The sequence below is a fragment of the Schistocerca nitens genome, chromosome 10 (genome assembly GCF_023898315.1).
Source record: "Schistocerca nitens isolate TAMUIC-IGC-003100 chromosome 10, iqSchNite1.1, whole genome shotgun sequence".
Classification (NCBI taxonomy): Eukaryota; Metazoa; Arthropoda; class Insecta; order Orthoptera; family Acrididae; genus Schistocerca; species Schistocerca nitens.
Window position 1 is genome coordinate 170,409,380 of NC_064623.1, and position 18,014 is coordinate 170,427,393.

The following is an 18,014-nucleotide window of genomic DNA, read 5'->3' on the forward strand; positions in this document are numbered from 1 at the left end:
ATGACACTGGCGACAGGAAGCTCAAGACCAGCTATTCTATTCACCTCATTTCTGATTTTGTCCTTTCTAGTTGTTTGATTCATAGTTCTAATGTATTTCATTTCTGTTGACAGAATTGTGCCGAGGTCTTTGTTTAGTAGGATACATGTTTCTAAACCATATATTAGGATTGGTACGAAACAGGTGTGGTACATGTTCGCTTTTGCTTTTCACGGCATTTTATCATCCCAGAGAAGAGTTCTGATTTGATTGTAAAAATTGGATGCTTTCTAGGTCCTGCTGAGTATTTCCTGCGTAATTGTCTTTCGAGATCATGCTTCCTATGTGCTTGAAATGAGAAACGGATTCTTCTTTGACTCCTAGAAATACATTTGAGGTTGTTCCTTGCCTGTTGATGGTCATTTCTACTGTCTTTGTTTACTTATTTTTATTCCGAAATTTCTGAATGTGTTGTTCCACTGTCCGCAGCTCGTGGTCGTGTGGTAGCGTTCTCGCTTCCCACGTCCCGGTTCCCGGGTTCGATTCCCGGCGGGGTCAGGGATTTTCTCTGCCTCGTGATGACTGGGTGTTGTGTGATGTCCTTAGGTTAGTTAGGTTTAAGTAGTTCTAAGTTCTAGGGGACTTATGACCATAGATGTTGAGTCCCATAGTGCTCAGAGCCATTTGAACCATTTTTGTTGTTGTTCCACTCATTAAGTTTCTTCTGCACTTAAGCTTTTGTCTGTCCCCACACTATCAAATCATCAGCAAAAACAAAGGCATTTGGTTCGCTGTCTATTTTCTTGATAGATTTTATGATCTTGCCCATTACTATTACAAACAGGACTGGTGATAGGGGACTTCCTTGTTGGACACCTCTCTTTGTTTTAAACCATTCTGATCGTCTGTTGTGTATCTGGACACAGCTGTAACACTTTTGGTATAGCATCTTGACTTTATCAAGTATTACTTTGGCACCTTTAGATCTTCCCAAGCATTTTCCACCTTGTTTGGAGGAACACTGTCATACGCTTTTTCAGTCTAGAATTTCAACTAAAGGAACCCTTCCACATTCCCAGTACTTTTCTGTCAGCATTTTTACAGATTCGTAAACGGTGTTTAACATGGTTATAGACAACCATAACCAATTCACCTGACATACAGCACTATAACATTAAATAAAAATATAACAGTTAACCCTTTGCCAGGGTGATGACTTTATGCCCCAAGTTTGGTGAGACCAGTCGCTTAGACCAACACAATAAACAATTCAATAAACATAGTATTTATTAGTATTTCAATTAGAAACAACAACAGAACTTCTCTTCAGTCATTTTCCTTCATTTTATAAGTAAATGTGGCAGTAAATGGCCATTAAACAAATATCATGCAACTCTGGTCAAATAATTAATGTGTACCATACACTAGCATGTAACCAAAAAGCTAAGGATATTCAAGCAATGCTTTTAAACAGTTGCACACAGTATCATCAGACTATGTAATAAATTTAAGAAGCTCTGAAGAAAACAGTAAAGTTACTTACACAGCTACTAATTATTTTAAGGACGCATGTATTTTTTGCACTTCCTGCAGTGATTTTTGTTTCCCTGTTTTGTTTTAATGTACATTCACGGAATATGCTAAAGGCGCCGGTTGTCTCTTGGTCTTGTTGCAATTTTTGATCTGCTTTGCAGTCCTCTGAAATTCTCTCAGGCAGAAGACATGGAATATTTGTCATTGCTGCTCTAGGAAGAAGATGACTTGTCACAAGGGTGCTTGCTACTTCACAAATAATAATAAAATTGCAAATTCTTGGCACAAAAACGGCCACGATTTCTACGAGTATTTACTTCTGTGTAAATGTTACAATTATCAATTACAATAACAACAATAATAAAATTAGAGGGTTTACTTCGACTACATCAGCCGTACACATGCATTTTTTAAAATTATCACACATTTGTATTTTTCAAAGGTGGTGAAAGTTAATAGTTACAACTGGTTTATGAACTATGTCTGTGTGTACATTTATTGGAACTGAGCAAATGTGTATATTTCACTACAATTGTTTTATAAATTAGTTCAAAAATTAGTTGGTTAATTAAAGTTTAGCTGTTTCCAGCTCTGTTGCTTTTAAAGCTTTTAATCACGTCGTACAAATGATGATAAGACAATAGCTAACATTTAAATGCCAATTTAAAAACTTTTATATTCTACAGACGTGCCAACTCTCCCGATTTAAGCGGGAGACTCCCGATTTTTCCTTCTTCCTCCCGATCTCCCGACAGTAAAGACCGATCTCCCGATTTTCAGAGCAGTTTCAATACTTTCTTTACTATTTGAAAATCCTGCGCCTTCGATATATTGCTGGATGACGAGGTATGGCTGCTACTTGTCTATGTTGATTTGGTAGATTGGTACGGTGGCTGTCGGGAGCGGCAGTAGCCTTAGCTCTCGCTTCGTATCTACAAGGAAGTAAGGTACTTACCGTTTCCAGCGTTCGGAGACAAATGAATATCTTCCAACTAGTGCCAGTTTCCTCCGCTTCTGGTAGCACCAGCGCAATCGTAAAGTTATCGTGGACAAGGAGTAGTCGATAGTTGTTCCAAGCGAAGTGGTTAGCATTGTTGTGTCTAAAAGGCAGTGTTGCCAAGTTAGGGGATTTCCCCCTAAATTTAGGAGGAATTAAGCTGCCTATGGGGAAGTTAGAGAGATAAATGTTTCAGGGGGAAAAAATCTTTAGGGTTAGTAACCTCCCCTCCGCGCCCCTCTGCTCGACAATTTCATTCTTGACTCCCTTTTACCGCCCCACTACCCCGCTTGCTTACCCGACGGTGTGATAAATTATTTAGGGGAATTTGAAGTGCAATATAGGGGGAAACGGTGCGCGAGGGTTGGCATCACTGCTACAAGACCATTGTCTAGAATGTAGGATCATTGTGTTCTTAGTTCTGTTGCGCGATTATAATATACGTTAATTTGTATCCTCAGATCGTAATTTCGAACTGTAGTTCTCTCGAGAGTGTTTCATTTGAACGTGTGTGAATCCAAAGAAACCTGCAGAGCTCATCATTCATATTGTTCAGCATGTTGAATGACAAATTATACAGTCCGAAGGCTCAGGTATGTCCATTATTTAGTATTTACATGTGAATAATAAAGCAAATGTAATTGAATTGTTACAGTTATTGAATTATTGCAACTTTAATCGTCAGGGATGTGTTATAATTAACAATAGTACACCGCAAAAATTCTCCTGATTTTTCACTTTTGAAAGTTGGCATGTCTGATATTCAAACTGATCACCCAAAAAGGAAATAAACAAGATAAAAAATTCACATAGTTCAAAATTCGGAAATTTTATGACATATGCACATTTAGTGCGATGTGTGCTTGAATTTTTGAAGAAAGCAGGTTCAGTCTTGGTTGGATCTTTTAAACAGCAGCTTACAGATGCCATTCCAGTTGTAGTCGAGCAGACGTTTTGTCTTGAATGCCATTGTTGGAAATGTTGGTTCATACAAGTAACCTGATGCGCAGGGTAATAACACGTCACTGCCTTCTTGCTGAATTGGGATATTCGTTCCGGGTCTGCACCAAAAAAATTTCAAGAGGCTTCAATTTAAATTAATTTCGTTTGAGAGTTCTATTAGCTCCTCCTACAAGTGGTCTTTTGATCGTATTGAACGGACTGTGGATCCAGTCATATTCAGATGAAGGTTCTGGAAATTTGTCTTCGAATTGTTGACGAAGGTTTTCGAGATGAACTAAGCCGATTCGACTAATTTTCCTCCCATCCAACTCATTTTCCTTCACGAAACAATTCAGTCAAGAAAAAATCTCGCATTTCCTCTTCTCCGTCAGCATTTTTCGAAGTGCATGTATTCTCCTATAAATTAGCACTTCTATTAGAAAGGTAATATTACCATTTCTGTCTTGAAGTGACTCGTTAAATCATCCAGTTTCTCGAAACCGTCGGGCAAGTAGCACCCAGGAAGTATAGGGCTGCTGTTCAATAGGAAAAGACGAATAAGTTCATCCTTCAGGGCCATAAAGCGACGAAGAATTTTACCACGAGACAAACAACGTACCTTCATGTGCAACAGAAGCGAATCATGAGTGGAACCCATCTCCTCACAAAGAATGGAAAATAGCCTAATGCTTTCACAAGATTTGCAGCACTGACTGTGTATTTCAGCAAATTATTGACATCCCGTTGCACTACTTTCGAAGTCAACGTACATCATGCAATGTGTGATTTTACAGAAGGAGAAACAGCACACGATCACTTGCAGGTGTTATCAAATTCAGACTGTCGCCAAATCTTTCTCCGTGCACTATTTCGCACATTTTGACGGCTGCAGGAAGAAGTATTTTCTCACAAATAATGGGTGATGATTTGAATTTTACAATGAAGTAGGATACCTCAAGGGATGCACTTAGCGATTTCTTGGGAGTTGGTACATGTTTTTTGAGGAATCTGACAGTGTCTTTCAGTTATTGCCCATGATGCTTAAAACATTCGCTGGGTTTACACTGGGATGAAAAAAAGTCACGGGATAGCTATTTGCACATATACGAATGACGGTAGAATCGCGTACACTGGGTATAAAGGAGCAGTGGATTGGCAGAAGAGTCATCTGGATGCAGCAGATTCACATGCAAAGGTTTCTGGCGTGATTATGACCGCACGACAGAATTAACAGACTTTGAACGCGGAATGGTAGTCTCAGTTAGCGCATGGGACATTGCATCTCGGAAGTCTATGGGGAATTCAATATTCCAAGATCCACAGTGTCAAGAGTGTGCTGCGAATACGAGGTGCGGCTAGAAAAAAACCGGACTGATGCTGGAAAAAACATTTATTTACAATTATTTACAATTTCATGTTATCTCCTTCAATGTACTCTCCTCGGTCTCTACACCGCTCCATACGAATTTTCCACTGTTCATAGCAATGCTGCAGATCATTTTCGGTAAGTCCATACATTACTTCCGTCGCTTTTTCTTTTACTGCTTCAACAGTCTCAAATCTAGTTCCTTTCAAAGCTGACTTGACTTTAGGGAAAAGAAAAAAGTCACAGGGGGACAAATCAGGTGAGTAGGGTGGATGATCTAAGATGGGAATGTTGTGTTTTGCCAAGAACGTCTTCACTGACAACGCACTGTGAGCTGGGGCATTGTCTTGGTGAAGGATCCATGACTTTTTTCTCCACAAATCGTTCCGTACTCGCTCACGTAGGGTAGCCAGGACGCTAATGTAGTAATGCCGATTCACTGTTTGTCCCTCTGGTACCCAATCAATGTGCACAATCCCTTTGATGTCAATCATCATTGCCTAGAATTTCGATTTTGACATTCGTGCTTTTTTTTTTGTCGTGGAGAACCAGGAGTTTTCCAATGCATCGATTGGCGTTTAGTTTCGGGATCGTAAGTAAAAAACCATGATTCATCGCAAGTAATAACATTTTGTAAGAAGATGGGATCACTTTCAATGTTTTCCAGGATGTCAGAACAAATCATTCCTCGGCGTTCCTTCTGTTCAATTGTGAGACACTTTGGAACCATTTTTGAACACACTTTGTTCATGTTGAAACTTTCATGAAGAATCTGCCTAACACTTTCCTTGTCAACTCCTGTTAACTCAGACACTGCTCTGATTGTTAAACGGCGATCTTGTCGAACAAGTTTACCTATTTTTTCAATGTTTGCATCAGTTTATGCTGACAATGGTCTGCCAGTGCGAGTGTCATCACTGGTGTCTTCGCGGCCATCTTTAAATCGTTTAAACCACTCAAACACTTGTGTTCGCGATAAACAATCATCGCCGTGCACTTGTTGTAATATTACAAACGTTTCACTTGCGGATTTTCCTAGTTTGAAATAAAATTTGATGTTAACACGCTGTTCTTTCTGTACACTCAACAGACAAAACGTCAACTACTTAAAACAGACGCCACGGGCAGACTGAGTGCAGGGGGCAGATGAAACTCGAGCAGTAGGCGGAGCGAGAGTCACGTGACAGGCCACGCGACTTTCAGCCTTATTGCATTCGTTTTATTGTTTCACCAGTACTAGTCCGGTTTTTTTCTAGCCACACCTCGTACCACATTTCAGGCATTACCTCTCACCACGGACAACGCAGTGGCCGACGGCCTTCAAAACGGCTCTAAGCACTATGGGACTCAACATCTGAGGTCATCGGTCCCCTAGAACTTAGAACTACTTAAACCTAACTAACCTAAGGACATCACACACATTCACAACTGAGGCAGGATTCGAACCTGCGACCGTAGCAGTCACACGTTTCCGGACTGAAGCGCCTAGAACCGCTCTGCCACTTAACGACCGAGAGCAGCGGCGTTTGTGTAATTGTCAGTTCCAACAGACAAGCAACACTGCGTGAAATAATGGCAGAAATATATGTGGGACGAACGACGAACGTATCCGTCAGGACATTGTAGCGACATTTTGTTTTAATGGGCTGTGACAGCAGGCGACTGATTCGGTTGGCTTTGCTAACAGCATGAAGTCACCTGCAGCGTCTGTGCTGGGCTTGTGAGCATATCAGTTGGACCCTAGACGTCTGGGAAATCGTGGCCGGATGAGTCCCGATTTCAGTAGTAAGAGCGGATGGTAGGGTTCGTGTGTAGTGCACACACAATTAACCCGTGGATCCAAATAATCAACAAGGCACTATGCAACCTGGTGGTGGCTCCACAATGGTGTGGGTTGTGTTTGAATGAAAGGGATAGGTTCTTTGGTCTAAATGAAGCAATCATTGTCTGGAATTGGTTATGTTCGGCTACTTGGAGACCTTTTGTAGCGATTCATAGATTTCATGTTTCCGAATAACGATGAAGTTTTTGTGGATGACAGTGCGCCATATCATTGGTCCACAATTTTTCGTGACTGCTTAGGATACTCTGGACAATTCGAGCAAATGTTTTGGCCACCCACATCGGCCGACACGAATACCATCGAGCATTTTGGGACGTAATTGAGAGGTCATTTCGTACTCAAAAACATGCACTGACAACTCATTCGCAATTATGGACAGCTTAGAGTCAGCATGGCTCAATATTTTTGCAGGGAACTTCCACCGACTTGTTGAGTCCATGTCTTGTCGAGTTTCTGCACGAGGCCGAGCAAAAGAAGGTCCGCCACAATATTATGAGGTACCCCATGACAGGCATCTCTTTAATTTTATAGGCTTCACACAGTCGTTGGCCAAATTCTCCAAACAAAGAGCATATTGTGGTTGTGTCTTATTACTGAAAAGAATGCTGGAAAAGCCTAATGTCAGACAATCAGCTTGATATTTACGCACGTTGTTTTTGCATTTATAACTAACGTTGCTGACAGCAACAGAGAGAGATGGAAAAGAAGAATATACTTTGCATAGTTTGTTAGCATTATACCATGGCAGTCTCAAAAAACTCTCATCACCTTGCCCAATGGTTTTTGGGTTTTAATCTCATTTAGTGAGGTGAATCTACACGTTTCAAGTAGCTGCTTTGCTTCTTTTTCTCACGCCAAAGTGAAACACTCAGTAGATATTCATGATTATTAAGCAGCTGAAGAAGTCATCTAAATTGATCTCAAAGAACAACTGCCTCGATTCGGCAGGTTTCTTGAATCAGTGTGAGGATTTCTTGAATCAATGTGAGGAGTTGCGGACCCCGAAGGGTGGTTACTTGCCTCCAGAATGTCGAGCAAGATGTTGAAAACTAATTACTGACAGATTTTCATTTTGTCCACAGTAGTCTCGATTCTGATACTGAATTTACCAGATTACCACAACCTCCACGTCCCTTGAAATTCCAGGTTCTTTACAGAGAGATGATATACTACTTGGTTCTTCGTTGCTAAGACTTGCTTGGACAACTGCAGCACCTATCCACTATGCCATGTGATGATGCATTGTTGCTGTACACTTCCATCAGCCCAGCTTCGATTATCACAATGTTGTTCCCGTCCAAAAGCAGAGGACGAATACATCTCAATACTCCACTTTATTAATGGACTGTGCCTTTTTTTACCCCTTTAGCGGCCTGTTATGTTACTATGGAGTGGGAATTTCAGTATGTGCCAGGAGCGAAAACATGTTCCAGAAAATAAAGAAATGGTTACTTAATTTTTCTTTCGAGATGATAATTGGAACTCACTAGTTCTTATACTTTGGCGCACTGCTTCTCCTTTCTAATGGGAAATGAATAAATTTGGCAGTCTTGTAGCTCAGTATTTGGTTGATAAAAGTTTATAATTTATGGAGACGAAAAAGACCCTTCCCAAGGATGTTGTTTTGCAGCAGTGTGTGTTGCGTGTAGCAAGTGACGATGGACTGGCACCTGAGGACTGCTTGGTGTCTGATGGTGGCGGTGTGGTTGCACAGCAGTGTAGGCCGTGGCACTGGCTTCATCTGGAGCTGGAACAAGAACATGAGCAGCGACTGGGGCAGCCGGGACACCGAGATCATCTCCAAGCCAATCTACATGCCTGGCATCCAGAGGTGAGTCCCAAGCCATAGCCATCTTCTGCAAGAGCTTCAACATTGAGGGGAGGCTTATCACTCAGCTGAGCTCCAGACCATACATAGTTACATATCAAAGACCTTGTAAAAAATAACTAGACTGATGGCGCTGCAGTCGCGGGATAATTTGAACCTTCGGCTGGACGCCATTATAGTGGCTGTAGTCTGATGTGTTGTGTAGTACTGTTGTTTATGAAGACCCTGATTCAACGTTGTATATTTGTTGGGACGTACATACAGTATTTGTTACTTGTAATTCTACTGTCTGTACGTTCCAATCAAAAGAAGTACAATAGTGAAGAGTCGTGCAGCGACTAATTGTACAAATAAATTCGAGAAAGGAACGAATATTACATTTCATAGGTAAGTGAATATTTTAAATTGTTTTGTATGTCTGTGCACTTGCTTAATAAATGTTTTTGTAACACGGTATTAGTATACTGTCTGTGCATCTATTTGCAGGTTTCCTTTCTCAAAACCACAGCTGTTACAAAAAATGGCTACACGCTGTCAGGGGGCAACATTTCCGACCGACAGAATTCCATTTTATATGTTCTGATCATTTTGAAGAAAGTTGGCTGATCTGTAGTGTTTTCATGGTCTAGGTTAGGTTGAAACTTGATAATTTGGTCGTGAGTTGCCAAAGCACTATGCAATATATAACGCACTTCTCGTCATAAAATCTAAAGCAAGGTAGAGTCAGAAAATATCTATTAATATAGTGGGCAAATCTTCGAGTATTTTGATGCATTTTGCGTACATCTATCGTAAATGAACTATGAAAAATGCTAGGGGTCAAGTACGTAACTTTTTAGCTACGGCAGATTCCATGTAGTACGTAAGATAAATTCATAAACAGTGACTAGTTGCTGTTTGTTCATAAATTAAAAACTATTTTGTAGTAACGTATTTAAATGAGGCATTATGTTTGTGACCTAACTCAAGGGAAGGCGTTTTATAACCAAAAGCGATGTATAAACATTCGAACTCCGCGCGTCAGTTTACCACTCTAATGGCCGCCGGCCAGCTATTCAATTTGTCCGCTCTTCACAGTCGACCATTCGTGCGGTTGTGGGGGCCTGTTACATATTAACCCACAAATGAGAGGAATCACAAAACAGTACACCATCTCTGGCTTTGAGGTCAGCGTGTTGTGAATCCCGTACGAGCCAACACTAAACATCGAGGTGTGGGACTGGAAAGAAACCAGATATGCTCCTCAGGAATCTCTGTCTAAACGTTCTGTGTGTGCATGCTCACTGGAACAACGTGATGGGCAAGTAGCCGACTGACCACATCCTGGCCAGTTTCGCCATGTGACATATCAGTGAATGTGTAAGCCAGGTATCCCAATGTTCATAGAGAAAGCTTGCCCATTCCTTATAACAGTTGGCCAGACATGGTTGTGTTGAAATATTAAACTTGGGATTGTCCAAAGGAGGGGCAGTACCTTGACTCTTAAGACCTTCCTGATGTTATGGTTACTGCAAATTGCCTTTGATGCATAGGTTCAAGATATCTTTTTGTATTCAGCGGCGCCAGCTTAGGATTGCTGCACTATCATCATCATCAATTTCATCATCTCCATTAACCCCATTATTACCATTGTCATACCCATTATCATTGTTGTCACATTATCATTGACATGTCACACTATATTGGATCGTCATTAAAATCGTTGTACTTTACTATCATTATTGTGACTGGGATTTGACAAAAGATTGGTTGTGACTCAAGGAAACCGCTGAGGCTATCTGATCAGCTTGGGGTTACCAACAACAGATGTGAACAGAAGACAATGCCGAGGAAATAGACAAGTGCAAATGGCACTACAAAGAAACAAGTCCAGCAGGTAATCTGTACAGAGACCAAGACATAGAGAAGTGGAAACCAGTAAGCAATGGTGTGTTGCAGCTAGCGATACATATGCGAGGTGAATATGTCACTGAAAGTGGTGCCACAGAGTTTCACCACTTACAGTACTGCTGCAATCACTAATTGCTCAGCTATGGGGGTGATGCACTGTGGCAAGGCAAACCCAGCAGCACATTATGCTGATGCGTGCGTATGCATCTGTAGCTGCTGCACCTAGCAGCGCTGGTCGAGTTCCATGTTCTCTCGTGGGCTTTGAAAGTTGTCTGGAATATCAGTCCCCTGAAATGGCCACGTATGATTGGAAACTTCTAAGCCAATATTTGGGACGTGAACCGTTGATATGGTTCACATCCTGGCAGTGAAGCTCGTTGGATGGTGTGAGGAACCAGAAGCGTCCAGCATCACACTGGGTTCCATGTTCTCTTGTAGGGTTTGGAAGTTGTCATGTGGAATATGTCACCAGAAATTGCCTGATGATGGAAGCCTTCAAGCCAGTGTTGGGAGGTGAACTGTTTGTATGGTTCACATCCCAGCAATGAAGCCCATTGGATGATGAGGAACCAGAAGCCTGCAGTATCACATTGGGATGTGGTGACATAGGCATCACTGGCTGTCTCTCTAAAGGCTGTGTGGACACTCCAACGTACATTTCCATGTCTGCAGGAATTGCAGCTGGTGTTCTGTGGAGCACAAGTTATACCTGTGCTGTTATAGGACTGAAAAATGTGGCGTTTCTAGACCAAGGTGGTCTACCAGTCGCATTGTAGTCATTAGGTGTGGACAAAGTAAGTGGACATGATGGCACTCCAAATCATCACATGTCCTCCCCCCCCCCCCCTTTCCCCAAGAGGATGCTCACATTGCTGTGTCTGGTGGAAATCGCCCAGCATTCTGGGTCTGGGGTTACTAGGGCATCGGTGCCAGAAGAAAAAGGAGAGATTGTGGTTGTCTCCCATGGGGGAGCTCAACAAGGCTGTGGTCGTGGATGGAAACGTTCCTGTATGTGCTTAGGAACAATGTGAATGGAGCTATGGTGGTGGCTGTTCCCATTGCTTTAAACAATTGTTGCTTAAATGTCCACACCATACAGTGTGGTTTGCCATTGGAGGATGGATGAAATGGCGCACTAAAAAGGTGTTTTATGCCATCTGAAGTGCAGAATTGTTCCCAGTCTGTCACTGTGAACTGGAGCATGTTGTCTGATACTGTAGTTTGGAGGAAGGTCTTCAGTGGTTAGAATCTGGATGAGCCCATTAATTACACAGTCCGTTTGGTGGTCGCCATGTTGACTGTATAGCGGTAATTAGAGCAAGTATCTGTGACTATAAATCACAGAGAGCCCAGAAGCTGGCCAACAGAACCCAAATGAATGTGATCCCAGGGGAGATACGGATTGGACAGAGAGCCTGGTGGTGTGACCTGACGCTGGGCGCAAGTGGAACAGCAGTGCACGTGGTGTCTGTCATTGTTTAAACCCAGTAAATGTGTTTCTGCAAGAGAGTTTTAATCCGTGATATTTCCAATTTCCCACCATGGCGTAGTTGTAAAACCTGAGGCCCTAGAGCTCCATTGAGAGGACATCATTCATGACTGATATACAGTGGTACTGCAAGCCAGATCCAGAGCTTCGAACTAGTGTTCTTTGAGAAGCACATGGCCAACCGATTGAGGTCATGGTGGATAACTTTCCATAAGATAGGATTGCAGCACATGTCCACAGCAATTCGAGCAATTCATGCAACCATAATGGGAAACCCATCCAGCGTTTGTCTCTGTTCTCCATCTATATGGAAACGTAAGGTTTCCTATAAATTTCCTTTGCTTTATGTCTATGGTCACAAATTTTCTGTCACCAGACTACCGCTTTCTGTCTATAATGACCTTCTTCAGATCTGTTTTATAAAATAGTGTCCTAATGTACTGCAGCCATAGTGGCATGTTTTTATAAAACAGATCTGAAGATGGACATTATAGACCAAAAGCGGTAGTCTGATGACAAAAAATTTGTGACCATAGACGTAAAGGAAATTTATTCTATATTCGGCTCACTGTTATTCGCGACCATGTCGCAACTTGTGAAATAGGGTTTCCTGCTGGTCAGAGGGTGGATCTGGTCCTACAGGTGGTGAAATAGAGCTTCAGTATTTGTGTGTTGCGCTGTGGGCTGCTATTTAATGGTATAACACCGTAAAGTTTGGGGAAAAGTGCCCAACACTGAAGCTGTTTTGCTGTCTGCTCTGCAAGACTGGAGCGTAGCCTGATTTGTTCTACCATCGGTTTGTCGTCTGTAATTAAAGTGAACTTAGCTCCAAACAGGTAAACATGTAATTTCTTAACTGCAAAGACAGCCGCTAAAGCTTCTTCTTATATGTGTGAGTAGTTATTGTGCTTAGGTGTCAGCATCTTTGACGAATAGTCATTCTTCCTATCCACCAGCACTGCATCAGTGCTGTATGGGGAGGCACCTGTGGCGAGAACGAGTGGATGTGATTGTGCAAAGGGTTAAGGCAGTGTGATAAGCACAGCATTGGCTTCATTCTTCTGCAACTCGTTTAGATGATGTATGATAAGGGTTGCCTGAGGTAGTAACTTAAAATAATAATTCACCTTTCCAGAAAAAGCTTGCAGCTCCCACAAGTTTTGGGGGCGAGCTGGAGTGTCAATAGGTGCGACATCGTGATCAATGGGTTGGACCCTTTCGTTGTTGAGTAAATGTTTGAGGTATTCCACTTGCTTCAGGAAAAGCTGGCGTCTGCTAAGCGTCACTTCAGCTCTGCGTCACATAATGTAGTAAATATGCTCCAAAGGTTTTGATGGCGACTCTGATGCTTAGCATCCATGACAGTTGAGCCATCGAGATAACTGGTGCAAGTAGATACTGGCATGGACAGCTGTTCCAGGAATCACCGAAAGATTACTGGAGCACTTGTATTTGTACAAATCGAAGGGAGTGTGATAACCATGACTTCTTGCGACTCCTCATCCAGTGAGATCTGCAAATATGCTTCATCAAAGTATATCTTACAAAAGCATTCTCTGCTGATAAGTTTTGTGAGGAGCTCTTCTGGAAGTGGAACAGGATACGTATCTACTTGTGTTTGGGCATTGATTGTTGATTTGAAGTCGTTGCATAGCCGGAGAAAGCTGTTAGGTTTCGTTACCAATACCAGGCGTGTGGTCCAACTGCTGGTTTTATTTGGTTGTCTCCTGAGACTCATGATGTCGATCGAGTGACTGCTCAATGGCAGTCCATAAGCAGACTGGAGTGGGCCGTACTCAGCAGGATCCAGGCAACACATCTGGATGCAAGGAGATGTGAACCTGGAAATCTGTGGAGCACCTCAGGCCGGGGTACAAAAGTGGCACAAAAGTCTTAGAGTTATTGGAAGGGAACTGTCTCGGAGACGACCTGAACCTCACCCTTGGAAAATCCAAACAACGGGAAGGTGCCCAGACCGAAAATGTTTCCGGCTGAGTGACTAGCCAAGTGATATTTTCGTCGAGTGTGTTGATCATTAATTGACCTCAGAGGAAACTGAACTGTCACTTTACGCTACCAAGGGCGGGGCTAATTCTGGGGAGCTTAGACGGCATAGGTTTAGAGGTTCACCAAGGAAACAACAGTTCCTGTGACAGACATCTTTGCTTGCCGTTGAGACATTGGTAAACAACTTTATAACAAAAGCATCACATTGTGCCATAACTGCCCAAAGTTCATGCACTTTTCTTTGACACTTGTGTAGAACTGGGTACGATTATTGGGAGACGTCCATTTTTCCCGCAGCGGTTGCAGTGTGCCCAGCAACCCAGACACCTACACACACAGGTGTGGTGTGAAGCAGTCTGGGCATGATGGAAGACCCTGCTGCCCACATCAGACATATGTGATATATTGTTCAAAGGCTATTGACATATCTGAAGCCGATGGATCATGATGCTGCCATCGGGTAAATGGTTTACAAGAAATTTGTGTTCTTGGGGCGCAATGGGATGTCTGGACTGCAGTCACTTGTGCTCAAACCATGGGGTGCTCATTTGCTGCCTGCGCGATTTCGAAAGAGTGCGGTGATTGTGAAAATATCATCCAATGATGGATTGTGTAGCTGGGGACTGACGTGTGTTCTTCAGGATTACGAGCGAGATGGACCACTACATCTCTAATTAAAGAGTCTGTGTATGAGGTTTTGCATCCGGGAATGTGAGGGCGACTGGATTTAAGAAAGGAACCAACTTCTTCAACAAGGGAAACGTCTCCAGGGAAGCCCAAGAAAGGAAGCGTGACTATTGGGGAGCGTCATCAATGACCTGAATGGCGAAGAAATGCTGTTTCAGCCATTGTAAATGCTTTAAAAGGTGGAAACGCAGGTGGAGAGCTCTGTGCCTGGGAAGTGACTACTGCTGTTGTTAATTGGGTACTGTTAATCTGCAGCTGATACTTCAAAAGCTGAATATACTGTTGTTGCTGCTGCTGTTGTTGTTGCTGCTGTTGTGGAAACTTCTGTTGGAACTGCCATTGCAACTGCTGCTGGAGAAGTGGCTGTTGCTGTTCCTAGAGTTCCATGCATTTTGAGTCCATAGAATGCTGCTAACCTTTTACTTTGTCGCCAATTATTGTGACCAGTATTTGACAAAAGACTGGGAATGACTCGAGGAACCAGCTGATGATGACTTACTAGCCTGGTGCTTTCTACAGTAGATTACGGAGTGGAGACGGAAGAAAACAGTGAGAAAATGGACAAGTAGAGGTGGCACTAGAAACAAACAAGTCCAGCGAGTAATCTATAGAGGAGCCAAGATGGAGGGAAGCAGAAACCAATGAACAAAGTTGCGTTATGGCTAGTAATACAAATGCAGTGCAAGTACACCACTGGAAGCAGTACAGGCAGGCATACGTCTTCTGGTCTGGACAGTAAATCCACAACGAGCTTATCGTAGTATCAATCCTAGGTCATAGCTGACTGCAGTTGTGAGATGATACACACGGTTTGGCATGTCGTGTCTTTGGTGTTGCACTGGGTGCAAGTCTGATCTACGTGTAATTCAACGTCAGAGGGTACTGCCTACCATCGAAGCAGCGTCACTGGCCTCTTATACTTGTTATGGTCGTTGGTCCCTCTCTCTAGTTGGTGGATGAGGGGGTTCTGAAAGAGTCAGGGCTTGGTGTACAGTCTTGTCACCTCATGTTGGCACCTTTCAAGCACATAGGGCCTGACAGACATGTTATGGAGGTAGTGTGCTGGAAAGTTGTAGGGCACATGGAACACTTCATGCAGGATTTTTTTTTCAGGAGGGCACACGGATGCTCGATGTGGCTATCAGCTGCATTTCCTCACACCTTACTGGTGTATTTCACGATGGGCCGAATACTCAGCCTGTCGATATAGAGACCACAACTGACCCGGGAGACCTCTCATTTAGCAGTCGATATAGCTGTATTGTTTACTTAATCACATGAATAATTTGCTCCTTCCAACTGAGATTCTGATGTAAGAAGGCCCTTGGGTATTTCAAAGATTTGGTATTTGATCTATTCAATTGGATGCCCAAAGGGCACAACACTGGTGATCGCTGGTGGACGACACTTGGTCATGATCGTGCCTTGGATTTTTCCCACACTGAAACGAACCCTCTAGCTCATAGCCCATTCTTCAAGTTGGTGGCAAGAACTTGCAGTTAATGATGCACAGCAACTAGCCACGTACTGCGTGTATCATTAGTTTACGTGGTGTTGGCGACTTAGGGAAGTCTGCTACATACAGCACTGGGCCTAAAATGGAGCCTGTGGCACCTTGGCGTAATTTTCTGTTTGGTAAACATCCCCTATGCAGCACGGACAATGAATGTGTGGTGGTAAAGACAGATGCACAGAAAGTGAGGCCGCAGTTTGGCAGTACTTACAGTACTGCTGTGAGCATTAACTGGCCAGTGAGGGGTCTGTGGCGCTACGGCAGGACAGGACCAGCACTGCGACAAGGCAGTGTGCCCACTTATGCGTGTCACTACTCTGTCTAGCAGTGATTGTAGAGTTTCGCGCTCTCCTACAGACGTTGAGCCACCCCACTGGTGTAAGAGAAGTATTCTCTTCAGCTCCTTGCAGTAGATGCTGACAAATAATTCACCAGTATATGATCATGTCTCGATGTCCAGCAATTCTGTTTTTGTCACCACGACCAGAATTATTATCATCTGCCATTTGACACGCCCTGCGAGCTAAATTCCTCCTCCAGATTTCTCCGCATTATGGTCTTCAGTTGTACTCACACGTAAGGCCGTTTCATGTTTTCTAATGTGTCGGGTGGAGGGTACGTCAAATACCGACAGCATTTTCAGCTTTCCGTGTTCCATATGCCCGTGCCACACGAGAGAGAGGACTGTCATTAAGGCTCCAAATGAACTCTAATTTGCATGACATTTTTCCGTCATGGTCATTTCGTGAAGCGTGTGGAACTAACATCTTGCCTCGCCATTCGTGGAGTGTATGCACCCATAATAGTGTCTTAAATGTAAGTCATAGTATCTTAAATATAAACTGTGGCTACCAAACTGGATATCTAACTTGCTGTTTCTTAATGTTCATATCTGAGGTGTGCATCTCATTGCTGCAAATTGTCTCCACCTGAAAGAAAGTCTGGGCTATTCCTATGCCTGGAGCGACTCGTCACATTAATCAAATCTAATAAATGATGTGGCCAAAATGAAAATGTACTTAATAACTTGCTAATATGCACCACAGTGTTGGCATTAACAGTGAACTGACTCGAAACCAACTCCGATCAGCTATTGCCGCCATTGCTTATATAGCTTTTACCAGTCGAAATTTGAATTAATTAATTATTTCAAACAGTAATTTTGAAGTTTGCAATTAAAAGTCTCATTAGTTTTTCAAAACAGATTACAACATTTTGATCTACAATTTGTTACACTCTATCCAGAACAATAAACATACTGAAATATTACAGTTATCATCACCAAATTACATGAAATACCTTTCTACAATAATGTTGGATTTAGACATCTTAACAACTTTTTAAATACAGGTTTGATTTTGATAATTACATGAACCGTCCATCCTTAAATTTAGCTGAACAGTAGCTAGAATTGTGTGAAAGCTACAGGGCTATTACAAATGATTGAAGCGATTTCATAAATTCACTGTAGCTCCATTCATTGACATATGGTCACGACACACTACAGATATGTAGAAAAACTCATAAAGTTTTGTTCGGCTGAAGCCGCACTTCAGGTTTCTGCCGCCAGAGCGCTCGAGAGCGCAGTGAGACAAAATGGCGACAGGAGCCGAGAAAGCGTATGTCGTGTTTGAAATGCACTCACATCAGTCAGTCATAACAGTGCAACGACACTTCAGGATGAAGCTCAACAAAGATCCACCAACTGCTAACTCCATTCGGCGATGGTATGCACAGTTTAAAGCTTCTGGATGCCTCTGTAAGGGGAAATCAACGGATCGGCCTGCAGTGAGCGAAGAAACGGTTGAACGCGTGCGGGCAAGTTTCACGCGTAGCCCGCGGAAGTCGACGAATAAAGCAAACAGGGAGTTAAACGTACCACAGCCGATGGTTTGGAAAATCTTACGGAAAAGGCTAAAGCGGAAGCCTTACCATTTACA

The 18,014-nt window shown here is 42.7% G+C and overlaps 1 protein-coding gene across 3 annotated transcripts in view; it reads left to right on the forward strand.

Moving 5' to 3' along the window:
* The window catches only part of LOC126210111 (uncharacterized), a 136,153-nt gene that overhangs the window by 25,817 nt on the left and 92,322 nt on the right, over positions 1 to 18,014 (forward strand). The window contains exon 2 of one of the 3 annotated variants that reach the window (XM_049939253.1): positions 8,291 to 8,491. In XM_049939253.1, the coding sequence (XP_049795210.1) occupies positions 8,319 to 8,491 (173 nt within the window). In that variant the 5' untranslated portion in view covers positions 8,291 to 8,318. Of the gene's footprint in view, positions 1 to 8,275; positions 8,492 to 18,014 lie in introns of all 3 variants that reach the window. The other 2 variants (XM_049939254.1, XM_049939255.1) reach the window with 2 other exon arrangements.